The 17,856-nt window shown below is 45.0% G+C and overlaps 1 protein-coding gene across 6 annotated transcripts in view; it reads right to left on the bottom strand.

Moving 5' to 3' along the window:
* Positions 1-3,326: 3,326 nt before the first annotated feature.
* TMCC2 (transmembrane and coiled-coil domain family 2) overlaps positions 3,327-17,856 on the bottom strand; it is a 71,798-nt gene continuing 57,268 nt past the window's right edge. For 4 of the 6 annotated variants that reach the window (XM_044003690.1, XM_044003691.1, XM_044003692.1 and 1 more), the window contains 3 exons: positions 8,782-9,716; positions 5,950-6,085; positions 3,327-4,958 (listed from right to left, as the gene is read on the bottom strand). In XM_044003690.1, coding sequence (XP_043859625.1) covers positions 4,647-4,958; positions 5,950-6,085; positions 8,782-9,716 — 1,383 coding nt within the window. In that variant the 3' untranslated portion in view covers positions 3,327-4,646. Of the gene's footprint in view, positions 4,959-5,949; positions 6,086-8,781; positions 9,717-10,937; positions 10,995-16,711; positions 16,819-17,856 lie in introns of those variants that run through there. The other 2 variants (XM_044003695.1, XM_044003693.1) reach the window with 2 other exon arrangements.

Below are 17,856 nucleotides of genomic sequence, written 5' to 3'. Positions count from 1 at the left end.
ATCTACTGCGCCATCTAGCTGCCCCAAAGGCCTCATTTCTAAAATATATTGGGAACTAAATCAAATTTATAAGAATCTAAGTTGTTCCCCAATTGAGAAATGGTCAAAGGATATGAACAGGCAGTTTTCTGATGAAGAAATCAAAGCTATCTATTGCCATATGAAAAAATGCTCTAAATCACTATTGATTAGAGAAATAAACATTAAAACAACTCTGAGGTACCACCTTACAACTATCAGATTGGCTAATATGACAAAAAAGGAAAATAATAGATGTTGGAGAAGCTGTGGAAAAATTGGAACACTAATGCATTGTTGGTGGAGCTGTGAACTGATCCAACCATTCTGGAGAGCAATTTGGAATTATGCCCAAAGGGCTATAAAGCTGTGCATACCCTTTTGACCCAGCAATACCACTATTAGTTCTTTTTTCCCAAAGAGGTCATAAAAAAGGGAAAAGGACCCACATGTACAAAAAGATTTATAGCTGCTCTTTTTGTGGTGGTAAGGGATTGGAAATTGAGGGGATGCCCATCAATTGGGGAATGGCTGAACAAGTTGTGGTATATGAATGTAATGGAATACTATTGTGCTGTAAGAAACGATGAGCAGGCAGATTTCAGAGAAACCTGGAAGGACTTACATGAACTGATGCTGAGTGAGATGAGCAGAACCAGGAGAACATTGTACATAGTTTCAACAGCATTGTGTGATCAACTGTGATAGACTTGACTCTTCTCAGCAATACAATGGTCCAAGATAGTTCCAAAGGACACATGATGGAAAATGCTCTCCAAATCCAGGAAAAAAAAGAACTGTGGCATCTAGATGCAGATTGAGCCATACTATTTCTACTTTTTTTTGGTTTTTTCCTTTTTGCTCTGATTCTTCTTTCACAACATGACTAATGAAGAAATATGTTTAATGTGATTGTACACATATAACCTATATCAGATTGCTTGCTGTCTTAGGGAGGGGAGAGGGAGGGGAGAAAGGGAGAAAAATTTGAAACTAGAAATCTTAGGAAAACAAATGTTGAAAACTATCTTTACATGTAACTAGAAAGTAATAAAATACTTTTATGATATATACAAAACCCCAAAACAAAACAAAGCAAAAAAAAAAAAACCCCACCTTGTGTCCTGCCCTCAATGAGCTGACATTCCATCTAAGAAGGCAATTTGGATGCTACTCTATAAATGGGTATTAACAGCTCTCTTAGTCCTTTCCTAAATGATAAATTCCCTGGATCCAAGGGCAATTTTAACTTAAATTTTGGGCAGTTTTATCTAAATCTCTCTCTCAGTGCCTAGCACTGTGCTTAGCACACAGAATAAATATTTGCTGGTGTATTTTGCAGTGCAAAGAGCATTCCATAGAGGAAGAACTGGGTGGGCTAGAGAGGAGAAGGGATTTGCCGAGGGTCACACAGCTAGTGAGCCTCTGAGCCTGAAAAAACCAAACCCCAAATAGATCTTTTCCCATCTCTCCTGAGCCCCACCTTCTCCATTCAAATTCAGACTTCCTTCCTGACTTCAAGACCAGATGCCTAGAGAAAAGAGTTTATTTTATATCATACTCATAATGAGACTACAACTTAGTTAAGAAATACTCTTTCCCCCAGAACAAAGTGCTTACTTTTTTGTACGTGCATGTTGGGGACCCCAGGCTGTCTAAAGAAGCCCTTTTCAGAGTAATGTTTTTGAATGCATGAAATAAAATATAGAGAATTATAAAGGGAACCAATTCTATTAAAATATAATTATCAAAATTTGAAAAAATGTTGGTGGACCCCAGGTTAAGAAGCCTACCTCTCAGAGGTGTCACACTCCCCACCTTCAGGTCACAAGTGGGCCACGAAACTCTTGAGCATTAAAGTGTAATCGGGAAATGTTTAACCAAATAAATAAAAACACAATACACATAGATAATGTTAATTTGTGGTTTTCCATGTCAACATGCAGCCCACAAAAATGTTTCTTTTTGAGTTGATTGCTGTACACCACCATTCTTAGCCACAATGGGGCTGGCAGAGACCATTCTTTCCCCTCTCCCACAGCAGCTCCATCTTCTGGGAGAGAGCCCCTCTCTCCTGTGGGTTTCCTGCTGGTATGCAAAGGTAGCCTCTGTGGGTACACAGCCTGGGTCAGACTGCTCACAAGGCATAGATAGGAAGCTGTAGAGAAGGGCAGGAGCTGAAATGCGGTCATCACCAAGCCACATGGCCTCCAGTTCAAGGCTCAATCTCCTAATTGGGGAAAGGCTCTGGGCCAACCGGCTTGGCAAGACAAGGAACAAGTGGAGCTGATTGATCCAAGGAAATGCTCCCTCTTGGGACAGAGCTGGGGATATGGTTAAGGGTGGTTTCTGAGGCTGGAAGGCTTTCAGAGTGTGCCTAGGAAAAGCTGGGACTTTGTGTCCCTCTTGTGGCCACATATAGGTATGACTGAAGGGTCTTTGTCATCAATTGTCTACACCCTTTCTCTCAAATTCCCCTATTCCAAGAAACTGTCCCAGATGAGAAAGGATGGAGAAGGGGAGAAGGACAGAAAAGAAGAATATAAGCAATAGGTTGTTTCTCTGTAAATACTAATTTCTGGAGGCCCATGATTCCAGATGACACCAGGCACTTTGTGAGCAGCCTATCAACATTCAGGAGCACAGGTCATAGCATCATACATATAGGGCCAGAAGGGACATTAGAGTCATCTAGTTTAACTCCATCTGGCAAAATGGGTTGAAACCTTGGGAAATTAATAATTCTTCTTCTTCTTCTTCTTCATCATGACAGCAGCTTACATTTAATATTTGCAAAGCATTTTCCTTACAACCCTGTGAGGTAGGTAGTGTAAGTATCATTATTCCCATTTTACAGATGAAGAAACTGAGACCCAAGAAAATTAATGATAATTGTTTGCATGGAGGCAATGTAATATTGTGGAAAAGGTACCAGATTTTGCGTTAGACCTGAATTCGAATACCAGTTCTGACATTTGCCAGTTGTACAACCAGGGGCAATAACTTGTCTGGGCCTCAGCTACTTTTTAGTAAAATGGAGACAATCCTACTTGAACTACCCACCTCACTGTGTTATTGTGAGGAAAAGCACTTTGTATGCAAAGGTTAACTATCGCTTGGCCACCGTTATCATTTTCATCTTCATCTTTGTCAGTAGTGGTAGTGACAGCTACAGTGTTTTCCCAAGGACTGCACCCATTTTACTAGAGCGAATTTACTTTGGTTGGTGGGGAAGGGTACAAGAGAACATGGGACAGCGGCTTTCACAGCCACCCCCTTGACGATGGACTCAGGCAACACAATATGGGTTTGAGAATTCAGGGAAGTATTTTTTATTTCTCTTGAAATCCCCGGACGTGGGCAGGGCTCCCCCAAACCCCTGAGGATTCCATTTATCATTCTCCCAGGAACCCCCTTTTCTCCTGGAAGCGCCAATGGGAAGGTGGGGACCATGAACAGCAACCACACAAAACACTCCAGTGACTTAAAAAAAAAATACAGGCACACACGCATACACACATATACAAATAATAAATAGTCATACAAAATGGAGGCCAAGGCTCGATTCCTCCTATCCCAGCTGATAGGGTAAAGGGGATTGGATAACTTTGCTCCCACTCTAGACTCAGGGGTCCAGAAAGCAAATTGTACAGAAGTGCTACTGCCACCCAGATCAGAATCCCCAGGGATAAGACCCTGGTTCCAGGCAAAGAAGACAAGGAGAGGATACTTTGGTGGTGTGGGGGGTGTTATAGAATGGGCCTCCCTGGAATTCAGGATGGGAAGAAGAAATACAGTCTTAAATAAATAAATAAATAAATGGACAGAATTCACAGGAGCCCAAGACCTGAGGCTTGGGGCCCTGGAGGGGTGGGGGTGGGGAGGGGGCTGTATTTCTCTGAAAATGACAGGTCGATGACAGCATGAAAAGGACAAACAGTTGAAAAAAAAAGCACACAATTCCCAAGACACAGAGGTCCCTCATCTTCCGATCTGCATCCTGTGCATCACAGGGTTCAGATCTGCAGCAGACAGGGCTGAGCCAGGCTTGGGAACCAGCTCCTCTGGGTCCCCTTTTGCCCTGCAGACATCTGGAGCACTAAGGAATACTTCCTGCCCCTTCAAAGCTCTCTCTCCTCCAGTGGCTTCTCCTCGACCTCTGGGGTCTGTGGAACTTCTTCCTCTCTCCCATTTGGTCTGCTTGCCCATCTTTGTCCTGAGATCAAATGAAGAGAAGTCTCCAGAGTGAGTGCTTTCCCATGGGGCTCAGAGCAGAGAGCTCTCGGGCCATCTCTAGGTCAGCAGAGAGACCTTGAACGTCTTTTCAATCATCAAATAAATAGAATCCCTGGTTTTCTTCTCCACTCTGCTATAGTTCCCATATCTGTGCCGAGGGAGGGAAGCAGTCAGCTTCCCATCCACCCTGGGATGAGTTTCCCCTTGGGAGGGAGGAAACATTATCAGATATGAATGAAACATAAGGGAAGGGGAGGAGGGCAACAGAGTGCAGGAATGTGGGCCGAGAGCCTGAACCAAACACGCGAAGAAGTCCAAGGCGGCGGGGCCAGATCTCCCCACTAGAGAACAGAAGCTGCCTGGGAGCTCGGGGAAGCGCTCGGGCTGGTGATTCAGCTGGGCAGGAGCACGTGCTCCACGAGGTAGCTGAGGGAGTCCCAGTGTTTCCAGAGGAGGAAGAGAAGGACGACGAGGAGGGTGGTGCTGGCGATGCGGAGCCGGGTCTTCATGAGCGGCGTGATGAAGTTGGCGATGGTGGAGACGAACACCAGCAGCACGGCCATCAGCGCCAGGATCACATTGATGAATTTGCCCAGCAGCGCCCGGGCGTTGGCGTTCTCCACGCCCTCCAGCTGGACCACCTGCTGCTGCTGCTGCTGGAGCTCCAGTTTGGTGACCCTGGTCAGGCAGGACTCCACGGCCTCCTGGGGGGGGGGGAGGGGAAGAGGGGAGATGAGCGTGAGGAAAGGAGGAGCTCTGACTGCCCACCTGTACCACATCGGGAAGGGGATGGCCAGAGCCCTCACACGGGGAAGGTTAAAATGTATATGGTCCCAAGATGCTGCGGGAGGTACAGAGGAGCTCCCAGATGAACATAAACTAAGCTGGAAGGGGCTTTAGAGTATCCACTTGGATGCCCTCATTTGTCACATTATAAAACAAGGGCCCAGAGAGGAGAAATGACTTGTCTAAGATCACGCAGCAAGTTAGCAGCAGAGCAGGGACTATGTCTTCTGACTGTCAACCCTGTGTTTTGTCTACTTATACCTTAGATCTGGGCTATTCCAGTTTCCATCTGAGGAAGAGTCTAGAAAATGAAAGTTTGGGAAAAGGGGTAAATTGATCCAATGCTAATCAGAAGAGCTCTCCAAATAGCCCAGGGTACTCCTTGTGGCAAGACTGAAAATGTAGGCTGGTGAATGGCATGGGCAAGTATGTATCTGCAAGGCTATAGTACAGATTGTCTGGGAACGGGAGTTATCAACAGACTGATCCATCTGCACTGGTCTAGCTCTTACTGTGTCTGTCTGTCTATGCCTGTGTTTTCTCTCAATCTTTTTTTTTTTTTTTTTTAGTGAGGCAATTGGGGTTAAGTGACTTGCCCAAGGTCACACAGCTAGTAAGTGTTAAGTGTCTGAGGCTGGATTTGAACTCAGGTACGCCTGACCCCAGGGTCAGTGCTCTATCCACTGCACTACCTAGCTGTCCCCTCTCTCAATCTATCTTGCTAATATTTGCTGGATTTTTTCCCCCTCTGTGCATTCTGTCGCTTTTTATCCTCTGGACTACCTCCCCTGGCCTAGCAAAGAAAAGATGCCTGTCCTGTTGCTATCTCCAGTCCTTACAGGAGGAAAAAGCCATCCTCAGAACCATCCCTGGTCTGGCCCAGCTTGGCATAGTCCACCCCCAATGTACCTGGATATCTCGGGCCCTCTCATAGGACTGGTAGGCCACTTTCTCCTCCATGCTGGCTAACTCCTGTTTCAGATTGGTCATCTCGTTCTGATGGAGCTCTGTCAGGTCATTCAACTGCTCTTCTAGGCGCTCATACCTGGTGAAGGAGAGGAGGTGACAACCCACCTGGTACTACTAGCCCAATGCCTCCCCGGCTTCCCTTCTCTGATCATTCATTCATTCATTCATTCATTCATTCATTCATTCATTCATTCATTCATTCATTCATGTTTGACAAACAGTACATGACCTCCTAGTTTGGATACATGGGCAAGAAAAAGGGAGGGGAAGGGAAGAATATAAACATAAAGAAGAAATCTCTGGTCTTCAGAAGCTTATAACCTAGATGGGGAAACAGGATGCATGTATAAAAACATAAATAATAAGAAAGACAATATACATAAAACCTATATCAGATTACCTGCTGTCTAGGGGAAGGGGGAGGGAGGGAGAAAAATCTGAAATTGGAAAGCTTGTATAAACAAAAGTTGAGAACTATCTTTACATGTAACTGGAAAAAATACTTTATTAAAAAAAAGAAAGACAGACAATAATTGGCATGTATGCTAACCAGAAGAGTGTTAAAGATGAGAAGGACAACAGGAAATCTGAGAGAGGCAAGCACTGAACTTGGAGACAGGATGACAACTGATCATATTTACATAATAATAATAGCTAACATTTATTATGGCTTTCAGATTTGCAAAGTGCTTTACTTATGTTAACTCATTTGAGCCTCACCACTTTAATAATAGTAATCACGATAGCTAGCAATAGAATGCAATTTACAAATAGGATCTCATTTTATTCTTATTACAATCCTGGGAGGTAGGTGTTATCATCCCCATTTTATATATGGGGAAACTGAGGTATATGGAGGTTAAGTGACTTGCCCAGGGTGACATTAAGCATCTAAGGCAGGATTCAAACTCAGGTCTTACTAACTCTAGGTTGAGAGCTTTATGAATTATACTACCCAGCAACTTCCTACTACATAGTGCTAACATTAGCAATACAACATTCATAGATTTGTTTAAATTCCGGCTCTGCTACTTACTAGCAGTGTGCCCATAGACAAATCACTTTATCTTTCTACATCTTCTTTTTTTTCTTGTACATCTTCATTTGAAAAGTAGGGATAACTTCATCATTCTATTGTCTGCCTTCTGCTACTTATCTTCAGTTTATCCGGTCTAAAAGCTTGTTCCTACCTAGCTGCTTGCATATTATATACCCCATTAAATTGTGTGAGCTCCTTGAGGGCAGGGACTGTCTTTTACCTTTCTTTGTGTCTCTAGAACTTAGCATAGTGCCTGCCACAGAGAAGGAGCTTAATAAATATTTCTTGATTGACTGGTTGAGAGGAAGTTGCTTTGAAAAGTGCAGAATGCTATATGAAACATGAGCTATTCCTATTATGATGACAACAATGATAACTGCCCCTCCTACTTTTCAGGGGAGAGAGAGACACACAGAGAGAGACAGAGACAGAGAGACAGAACAGAGAGACAGAGACAGAAACAGAGACAGAGACAGAGACAGAAACAGAAACAGAGAGACTGAGAGAGAAAGACAGAGAGGTCCCAGTTGGTTTTGGCCGGGCATCAGAAATTCTAAACTAGACCCATAAACTGGTCCTCTTAATTTTTCCATCCATATAATGTCCAAGGGCATTTTGCTTATTTGGCCCAAGCTAGGTTTGTTATTTTAAGGATATTCATAGACTTGTAGAATTTGAAAGCCAGAAAATCCTTTAGAGGTCATCGAATCCAACCCCTTGGTTTTGCAGAGGAGGAAAGAGAGGCTCATGGAGAGGAAGGAATTTGCCCAAGGTTACCCAGCTGTTTAAAGGCCAAGATCAGACTCCTGATCTCTAATCCAGTATTCTTTCCATGATGCTGACACTACCTTCCTTCATCCCTTCAGCTCATAAAATCAAAGAATGAAAGGATTGGAAGGAAGTCTGTAGATCATCTAGTCCAGTCTCCTTATTATATAGGTAAGTACTAAGGCCTAGGAAGGTGAAGTCATTTACTTAAGCTTATAGCTAATTAGTGGTAGATCTGAAGACAGAACTCAGGTCTCCTGACTCTTCCCACTCCATCTTACTGTACATACACATACACACATGATATATAGGCATATGTAACATAATATGATAAATAATATATGTATTTATATGTGTATGTGTGTACGTGTATACATGCACATTGTTAATCAGTTGTGTTCAATTCTTTATCGCCCCGTGGACTAATATTATCCATGGGGTTTTCTTGGCAAAGACACTGGAGTGGTTGGCCATTTCTTCTCCAGGGGATTAAGGCAAACAGAGGTTAAGTGACTTGTCCAGGGTCACATAGCTAGTAAGCATTTATTTGAGGGCGCATTTGAACTCAGGTCTTACCGACTCCAGACCCAGTGCTCTAGCCACTAAGTCACCTAGCTGCTTCCTACACACAAACACACAATGTATGTACATACGCACATGCACCTAGATATGTGTATAAGTATACACACATGTGCACACATATCTCTGTGTGTGTGTGTGCATGTATGTAAAATCATCCAAAGTCACCATAATCTACCCTAATGCCTTTAGGTGGCCCCAGAAGTCTACTTCTGGTCTCCCCATCCTAGCATTCCACGATCTTCTGAGATCCCTCTTGTCCCATTCTCATCTCACGGAGGAGCTACTTGGAGGGATCATCTCTGATAGAAGCTATAGCTAAGTGATAAGTATGAAGAAGGATAGAGAGTAGCAGGGATAACAGGCGTGATCAAGAAGCCTCTTACCTGTAGCGCTCCTCCTGTAGACACTGTGTCATATAAGTATAGTCTCGTTGTAGTTGAGCCTTCAGGTCCTCCATGGAGTCTTCCAGGTGTGACTGGCCCTCCTTGATCTCCCGAAGCTCTTCCAGCAGAGTATCCAGGTTGTTGGGGTGACTGTACAGAGTGTTGGACTTGGGGCTCCCTAGTCCCCCACCAGCCCCTGCCCCCGAGTTACTGCCTGCTCCTGCTGAGCTGGCACTGGCACTGGAACACTCATCATCACTCCCATACTTGGGACTGGACACTAGGGTGGCACTGCCACTCAGAGCCCTGGCTGCCTCCTCCGGGTGACCATCTTCTAGCGGGTCCTTCAGGTGGGCGATATTGTCTGCACTGCCAAACTTGTTACGGATAAGGCTCGCAAATTCCCGGGGCTTGGACACCACAGCCGTATGGGTCACTTGGGAGAGCCCGGAGAGGCTTCCCTTCACACCCTCCACCACGCCACCTCCAAAGCCACTGATGCCTGCCCGCATATTGGCGCCCACATCTTTCAGCCCCTGCTGCATGTCCCTCAGGACATCTTTGGGCTGCCGGGAGGGCCCGTTCTGTTCAATCTCTTTCAGTCTCCTGTGGTAATGCTCCAGCTTCTTGTGTAGCTGGGCGATGGTCTGGGCCGATTTCTGGTTCTTCTTCTCAAACACCTGCTTGATGCGTGACACCTGCTGCTTGTCTGCATTATTGGCCAGCTTCAAGTACTCAGCCACATTGTCATCCCGGGCCTCCTGTTCAATCTTGATCTGCTCTGTGATCTTGAGAATCTTTTGGTGCAGATGTTCAATGGCGGCCTTGGTCCGGTGGGGATCTGGGGTCCCTTCAGGGACATCCAGGTTGATGGGGACATCAGAGTCACCATGGCCAGGACCAGCAGGAAGTGTGACAAGGTCACCCTTTTCAGCCTGGAGGTGAGAGGAAAAAAAAGGAGAGGTGGGTGAAATAGGTTGGGAGGAGAAGCTCTGGGGTTGTTGGGATATTCTTGATTCTATTTCTTAAGAAGGCTATGTGGCTTCCACTTAATTGGTGTGGGGTTTTTTCTTTTCAATTTTATTTTTATTCTCAATTTAGCAAACACCAAATAAAATAGGCATTTCCATATATTATATATGTTCATATGTGACAGAAAAAAGAGATTGTTTCTTAAACTGCAGATCACTTGCTATTCTAAAATATCTTTTTACTGATTTTTCTTGTTCTTAGAATTTCCCCCTTTACCCCCGTCTCTCCTCTCCCAGAGAACCATCTCTTATAAAGAATTGATTTTTACAAAAAATATAACAAAGAATATACTCTTAAAGTATATAATAAGTTCAGCCTGTAGTTTTCAAAGCTGTCCTGCTTGTCTGTGCTTCTTCCTGGCCTTCCTTTTATTCTCTTCTCTGTGTTTAAAAAAACAACACACCCCTCTCTTCTCTTCTCTTCTCTTCTCTTCTCTTCTCTTCTCTTCTCTTCTCTTCTCTTCTCTTCTCTTCTCTTCTCTTCTCTTCTCTTCTCTTCTCTTCTCTCCTCTCCTCTCCTCTCCTCTCCTCTCCTCTCCTCTCCTCTCCTCTCCTCTCCTCTCCTCTCCTCTCCTCTCCTCTCCTCTCCTCTCCTCTCCTCTCCTCTCCTCTCCTCTCCTCTCCTCTCCTCTCCTCTCCTCTCCTCTCCTCTCCTCTCCTCTCCTCTCTCTCTCTCTCTCTCTCTCTCTCTCTCTCTCTCTCTCTCTCTCTCTCTCTCTCTCTCTCTCCTGCTATCAAATGCCTATTTCTCCCTCACTCTCCAACTCACATCCCACATGAGGAAAAAGAAACAGAAAAACCAAACTCTTGCAACATAAATGCACAATCAAGCAAAATAAATTACACATCATCTTTTTGGGCCTTGATTTCCCCATCTTTAAAAAAATATGCCCTGGAAACTTCTGGAAAAGGACAAGCAAGCACCCTACATCTTAATACTGTTACTAAGTCCAGCTCTTTGTTGGAGAATTATAAGGATGATGTCAAACATTCCAATCTTCCCTTTCAATATCCACAGGAAAGGCTTGCCTTCCCTAGCCTCAGCCTCCTGCCATCCCCACCATGATCCCAGATGGTGGCTCTGTATGTGACCCCTGACATACTCTGGGGAATGGGTGATGTTACCTTCCAGCTTTCATGGGGAATCACCAATATCTTCCGCTTCATGGTGGCGGGGGGGGGGGGGTGCATCCAAGCCCCTCCCCCTTTCCCCAGGCTTTGGGAAGAACTCAGACAGACACCCAGACAGCTGGCTAGCACCTTCCAAGAACCAAAGCAGAAATGCTCACAGGCCAGGTGGGATAAGTCAGGTGAGAGGTTCCTGACCGCTCTGAGGACCTGAAGGAGTCAGCTTCTCAAGGGAGGTAGTGCAATTGAGGGGAAATGACACACTACTCCCTTCCCCTCCCAAATAGAGCAGAACTCTACTCAGAGCTCCTGAGTGTCACTTAGCCACAAGGAAAGAGAACAAAGAAAAAGCCAGAGAGAGACAGGGGAAAAACACTGGCAGATGGAAAAAGAATGAGGGGGAAAAAAAAGAAAAGGACCCAAGAAAGAGAAAGGAAAAAAAGAAAAACATTGTCCCCTTCCCCCCCAAAATTTCCAAAGGACAGAAAAACCAGGAGACCTTCCAGAGTGGCACCAAACTCCTGGGCTGCCTAGTGCAGCCTATTGGGAGGATCTGGGGTATCTTATCACAAGCAACAACGGAAGCAGAAGGAAATGGCTCAACTTGGGTATTTTTATGCACAGCACACCCTACGTATATTGCCTTGTCAGCTGGGCCCTTCTATGGGTTTATGTGTTTGGGGGGAGGGAGTAAGGTGAGCAAGAGAATGGGGTGAAAGCTAAGAAAAGCCCCATTTCACACCCTGTGACAGGAAATAGGTTCACTCCAATTAAACGCAGAAGCCACTAGACCTGCTTTCCACCAAGGTGCAAAATGATTGGACAACTTGGTTTTGTCAATGTCCCGAGACAAGAGGCCTCAGAGACTCCGAGGCTAGAAATCAATCAGCTCTTCTAGCTCATGGTCCCTTTAGCCTTTGATGAATTTGCCATTAACTTGCTGCTCCACCTTGGACAGGTCACTAATTCTCTCCACCAAGAACCCAAGTCCAAGTCTTTCCCTCCATAGTACTTCTCTTGGTCTTTGCTCTCTCTCATTTGCCCTCCTACGTACTCTCATATATCCAGTCTTTGCTCCTCAGAATTTCTGGTTGTTCACGACTAGAAGAAAGAATTTTTTCTTTAGTCACTTAATTTGAAGTGAAAGGACCTGGGTTCCAATTATGGCTTTTCCAATTGACTATGGACAAGTTGCTTCACCTTGTTGTTGTTCAGTCATTTCCATTTGTGTCCAACTGTGACCTCATTTGAGTTTTTCTTGGCAAAGAGACTAGCGTAGTTTGCCATTTCCTTCTCCGGCTCATTTTACAGATGACGAAACTGAGGCCAACAGGGTTAAGTCACTTGTCCGGGGTCACCCAGCTAGTAAGTGTCTGAGGCCAGATTTGAACTCAGTTCTTCCTGAGTCCAAGACCAACACTCTATCTGTTGAGCCACCTATCTGCCCTTTACCTCTCTAAAATGGGGCTAATACTGCTTATATTTCCTATCTCACCCGGCTATTATGAGACTTAAGTCATTAAAAGACAAGCATTTGCTAAATAGCTACTATGTGCCAGGCACTGTGTTAAGAGCTTACAATCTTTCTGGGAAAACAACACGTACACACATAAATAGATATTATATATGTGCAAGGGAAATGCAAGGGAATAAAGTAGGTCATATTCATAAAGTGCTTTTAAAGTCATACTCAGTGCTACATAAATCTCAGCTCTTATTACCCTCATCAATAACCCTTTTCGTTTTCAAGGGGTAGATAAGTATAGTGGGTTAGAGCCACAGGACCTAGACTCAGGAAGACCTGAATTCAAATCTGGCCTCAGACACATACTAATTTGTATGACTTCGGACAAGTCACTTAGGTGCTGTCTGCCTCAGTTTCATCATCTGTTAAATGGTGATAATAATAGCACCTAACTCCCAGGGTTGTTGTGAGGATCAAAGGAAATAACATTTGAAGGGCACTTAGCCCTGTGCTTGGCACATAGTAGGCCCTGTATAAATACTTGTTTCCTTTCATTGGCTAATCCATCTTAATCATTGAATTTTAGAGCTGAAAGGAATCTTGGGCTAACTCCTCATTTCACTAATAAGGAAGCATAGGTTCTTGAGGTTAAGCAGCTTGTCCATGCAGCTTGTAAGTAACAGAGTTGGTGTTTTCCAACACCTGGTTCAGTGTGCTTTCCCTCATCCTACATCAAGAGACCCAGCCCTGCTGACCAACTAGCTTTGAGCAAGCCACTTAATATGTCAGGGCCTCAGTTTTCCTTGTCTGGAAAATGGGGGCGAGGTCTTTCTGACCTCACAGGGTTGCTGTGAAGACCAAATGACAATGTGTCTTGTGCTAGTGCTTGATAGCTGTTAAGCTATTCAATAACAAAAAGGGCAGGGCCCCAGGTTTGGCCCATGTCCTCTCTAATAATTCAGTCTTCTTCTTTTTCTATTTGTGGGTCAAACAGAGCTAGGTTGAAGGAGCAGAAGGGTTAAGAGCCATATAAGACAAACTAATGAGATAGTAAGCTCCTTGAGGGCAGGGACCATCTTTTGCCTCTTTTTGTATCCCCAGCACTTGGGGCAGCTAGGTGCTAGAAAAATCCCTAGAGTCATGAGGACCTGAGTTTAAATCTCACCTCAGACACTTAACAGCTTTGTGACCTTGGGCAAGTCACTTAACCCCAACTGCTTTAAGCATCTGGGGCCATCTCCAGTCGTCCTGATGCATATCTTGCCACTGGACCCAGATGGCTCTGGAGGAGAGAGTGAGGCTGTTGACCTTGCACAGTCCTCCCTCAGTGAAATCCAATTCACTGCAAGTCATGACATGAGTCATGGTCCTCTTCCATAATGAAGGACAAACAACGACAATCCCCAGCTATTATAGGAGTGCCTAGCACATAGTAGGTGCTTAATAAATGCTTATTGATTGATTTGATTGATTGGTAGATGGCTGGAGCTGAAAGAAAGGCCTCTGATCACTAATCTGACTTAATCGTGCATCCTTTTCCTTCTCAAGGGGACAACCTAGCCCCAGGTGGGTTAAGATCTGGCCCCAGGATGGGTACAAAGGGAGCAGCTTGCCCCAAAACCATGGTCAATGGGACTGGTTCTGATTCAGGCAATCAAGTGAATTTTAGAGAGGGTGAGGCTAAAACTTCTCTTCTCTTCCTCTGCTGCTACTGCCCTTGAGGTCTCCATTCACAAAAGAGCCCCTACTCATGCAGCTATTTCCTTTGGGGGAGGATTTCAATGTGGACATAGAGAGTGGGATGAAGAATCCTACAAGCACCATGATTTCTACTGCCATAGTCAGCATTTTGTTCTTCTCCTTGAGTTGCTATTCTAAGTGGCCTGGAAGCAGAGGAAGGAACAGCTGCCCTGGGAGGAGGGGGGTGGAGAGAGCCCTGAAACTATTCTAGATGAATAGAGCAACAAAGCCCTCAGAGCTGGAAGAAAATGATTCCCGGACTTAGCCTTGATTGCTGGCTGATGCCTTTGACTTGCTCCTATCTTCCAGGCTTCCTTGCTCCTACAAGTTTTTTAGTTCTCCCTTACTTCCCGGAGACTGGCAGACCATAGACGGAAAGCCGGAAGGGCCCCTCAAAGTCATGTAGCCCCAAATCCTCGACTTTAAAGCTGAGAACGCAGAGGCCTAGAGATGTAAAACCAGTGACTCATCCAAGGTCACATGGTTAAGAAGTGGCAGAGCTGGAATCCAGATCCAATGCTCTTTCCATTCTACCAGGTTTTGACCGTCTTCTGCAACTTCCTTTTACTGATCTGGCATGAAACAAGGAGAAATAAAGGCACTCAATTCCACTTTCACCTTCTCCCCTTCCATCTTCTGACCTTATCAGAGAAGAGTACTTAGACTAGGATCAAAGATCTCTGGTTCAACTCTCTCATATTCCCATCCTCCCAATTTTATTTGATTTTCATTTCCAGCTTTTCTACCTTCCCCACACATTGAGAAGGCAAGAAATGCAAAGCCCATTACAAATACGAAAGCTTGTAAAACAAATGTCTGCATTAGCTATGTTTAAAAAAAGAAAAACAAGAAAGAGAAAGAGAACAAAATGCTTCAATTTACACTTTGAGTCCATCATTTCTTTATCTGTAAGGAGAAAGAAAGCATTTTTCCTGAGTCCTTTGGAACTGTGGTGGGTCACTGAGTTCATTAATCAGAGTTACTAAGTCTGTCAGAGTCGATTATCTTTAGATATTGGTGTTACTGTGTGAATTATTTTCCTGGTTCTGCCCAACCCTACTTATCTTACAAATGAGGAAGTTGAGGCTGGGGAGGGTGTGGGAGGGGAGAGCAGTTAAGTGATTTGCTTAAGGTCACACTGGGAGTTGTGCGTGTTAAGAGACAGGATTTGAACCCAGGTCTTCTGACTTCAGAGCTAGTACTCTTCCCACTGTATCATCCTTCCTCCCTTACTAGAATGTTAGAATTATAGAATGTTAGAATTTGGGGGGACCTTGGGATTCAAGCGAATCTCCTAATTCGAATCATTGTTATCATTAGATTAGTATCATTGAGGGCAGAGACATTTTTGCCTCTGTTTGTATCCCCAGAGCTTAACTATGTGCCTGGCACATAGTAGGTGTTTAATAAATGTTTATTTATTGCTTGACTTATCAATTGATCAAAGAAGTCAAGGCAGAACAAGAACCCAGGTCTCTCATCTCTTTCTACCTTCCCATGCTTAAAACCCTTCCTGTAACTATTAGTAGCATCAGGAACAACCCCCCCCCACACACACGTCTGCTTGGTCACATGACCCTACACTGGCCTGTAAACAGGTAACTGGCAGGTCCAAAGGGAGCCTTCACTGGCTCTCTCCTTGGCTGCCTCCCTAGAGGCCATCCTGTAGCCATCTCTGGGGTGTGCTGGGACACAACCATACTGGGCTTTCATAAGGGAGAGATGGGGAGGGGAGAAGCTCTGTAGAAGCCAGCACGACTGAATTCTGCCAACATGCCAAGTGACCTGGCAACTGCAAAAAGGGGAAGAGTGACAGCTGAGCATCTCCACCATCCCTGCTTGAGGGAGGGTCCCCCATTTAGAAGGTAACCAGCTGGAATGCAACAACAACAATAATAGCTAACATTTATATATATAACCATAAGAGTTTGCAAAGCACTTTACATAGATTACCTCATTTGATCCTCACAACAACTCTGGGAAGTGAGTGCTATTACTATTGATCCCATTTTACAGATGAAGAAACAGAGGCAAATAGTAGCTAAGTAACTATCTGAGGCATGATTGGAACTCTGGTCTTCCTGATTCCAAGCTCAGCACTCTATCCACTATCCTGCCTGGTGGCCTAGGCATATGGGGTGACAGCCGTACCTTTGGTGAGTAGGAGGAGAAAGGGCTAAGTAAAACAAAAAATCACAGAAGTTAACAGATCCTCCCCCACCATCCACTCCAACCCTTCCCAGGTGCACACAGTTCCACCCATGCCCATCAGGAGCTCCCAAGCAATATGTCACTAATTCCATTAGTCACTGCTATCCTGAGCACCCTGGCGAGCAGGGGAAGGAAGCTTTAGAAACAGAGATGCAGAGCCTGTCCTAGCTCCCTAACCTGGGGCTAAGTTATCCTCAGAGCTCAAGGGTTCCAGCCTTCCACAGACCCTGGCACTGATCTCTCTTCCATACTCAACACAAATTGACTATCTGAACTTAGGAACCCGGAAGCCAGAGAGCATGATGAAGATTCCTTATACTGGAAGCCCACCCCTCCTCCGCTCAGGGTCTCCTACCTCCATCCCAGAGGGAGTCCAAAGAACCACAGGCTGTGCCTGGCTTAGCTCGAAGAGAATGTGAACAAGCCAGTGTTCAGCTGTGAGCCTTGTAGCACTGCCAACAGCTCCTCTCCCAGGATGGGCAAGAGGGAGGGAGGGAGGCTGGGCTGAGGACAGCACTAGGCAATTGTTTCTAAACTTTTCAGTCACAGACACAGGAGGGGGTAGATGGAGGGAGAGGGAGAGAGGAATGAGAAGGGAAAGAGTGGGGGTGGGGAGAAGCAAAGAAGGGAAAGGGGGAGGGAAATGAGGAAGCTAGAAAGGGAAAAGGAAGAAAAGGAATAAATAGGGCAAAGGAAAAGTGGAGAGAAGAAAGGAAGGGAAGGAAGGGAAAAGAAAAGGGAAGAGGGAATTGTGAGGATGGGAAGGAAAGAGTTGAGGGAAAGGGAAAGAAGAGGAGAAGGAAGAAAAAGAGGGGGAGGGAAGGGAAAGGAGAGAAAGGGTGAGAATAAAGAAGGAATATGGAGAAAGAGAGGGAAGAGACAGAGGGAAACAAACAGAGATGAGGAGGGAAACAGTAAGCTCCACTCTCCAAGACAAAGCAAGAGTTGAGAAAATAGGAAAAGGAAAGGAGACAGATGGAAAGGGTGACGAAATAAGTCAGCGAGGCAGTGAGAAGAGAAAGACAAGTATTTGGCAAAGCTGAAACATGGTTTGGGGGTGGGGAGAGAAAGAGCCTCCATAATAAAGAAATACAAACTAAGTCTTGATGACTGACAGTTTTGAGGACCCCCTCCCCAAAGCCAGCGTGATACAGAGAAAAGGTCCCTAGACTGCAAGGGAATCAAGAGAATTGAGTTCTAGACCAGACACTGTTCATTAGCTGGGTGATCTTGGACAAGTCACTTCACTTTTCTTTCTTTCTTTCTTTTGCGGGGCAATGAGGGTTAAGTGACTTGCCCAGGGTCACACAGCTAGTGTCAAGTGTCTGAGGCCAGATTTGAACTCGGGTACTCCTGAATCCAGGGCCCGTGTTCTATCCACTGTGCCACCTAGCTGTCCCACACTTCACTTTTCTAAGCCTCAGTCTTCCTATCTGTCAAATGGGGATAATAATACTTGTCCTACTTACTTCAATAGGGTGATTATGAGCAAAGTGCTAA

The sequence above is a fragment of the Dromiciops gliroides genome, chromosome 4 (genome assembly GCF_019393635.1).
Source record: "Dromiciops gliroides isolate mDroGli1 chromosome 4, mDroGli1.pri, whole genome shotgun sequence".
In the NCBI taxonomy this organism is placed as follows: Eukaryota; Metazoa; Chordata; class Mammalia; order Microbiotheria; family Microbiotheriidae; genus Dromiciops; species Dromiciops gliroides.
The sequence above is the reverse complement of the archived record's forward strand: the minus strand, read 5'-3'. Positions and strand labels throughout refer to the sequence as shown.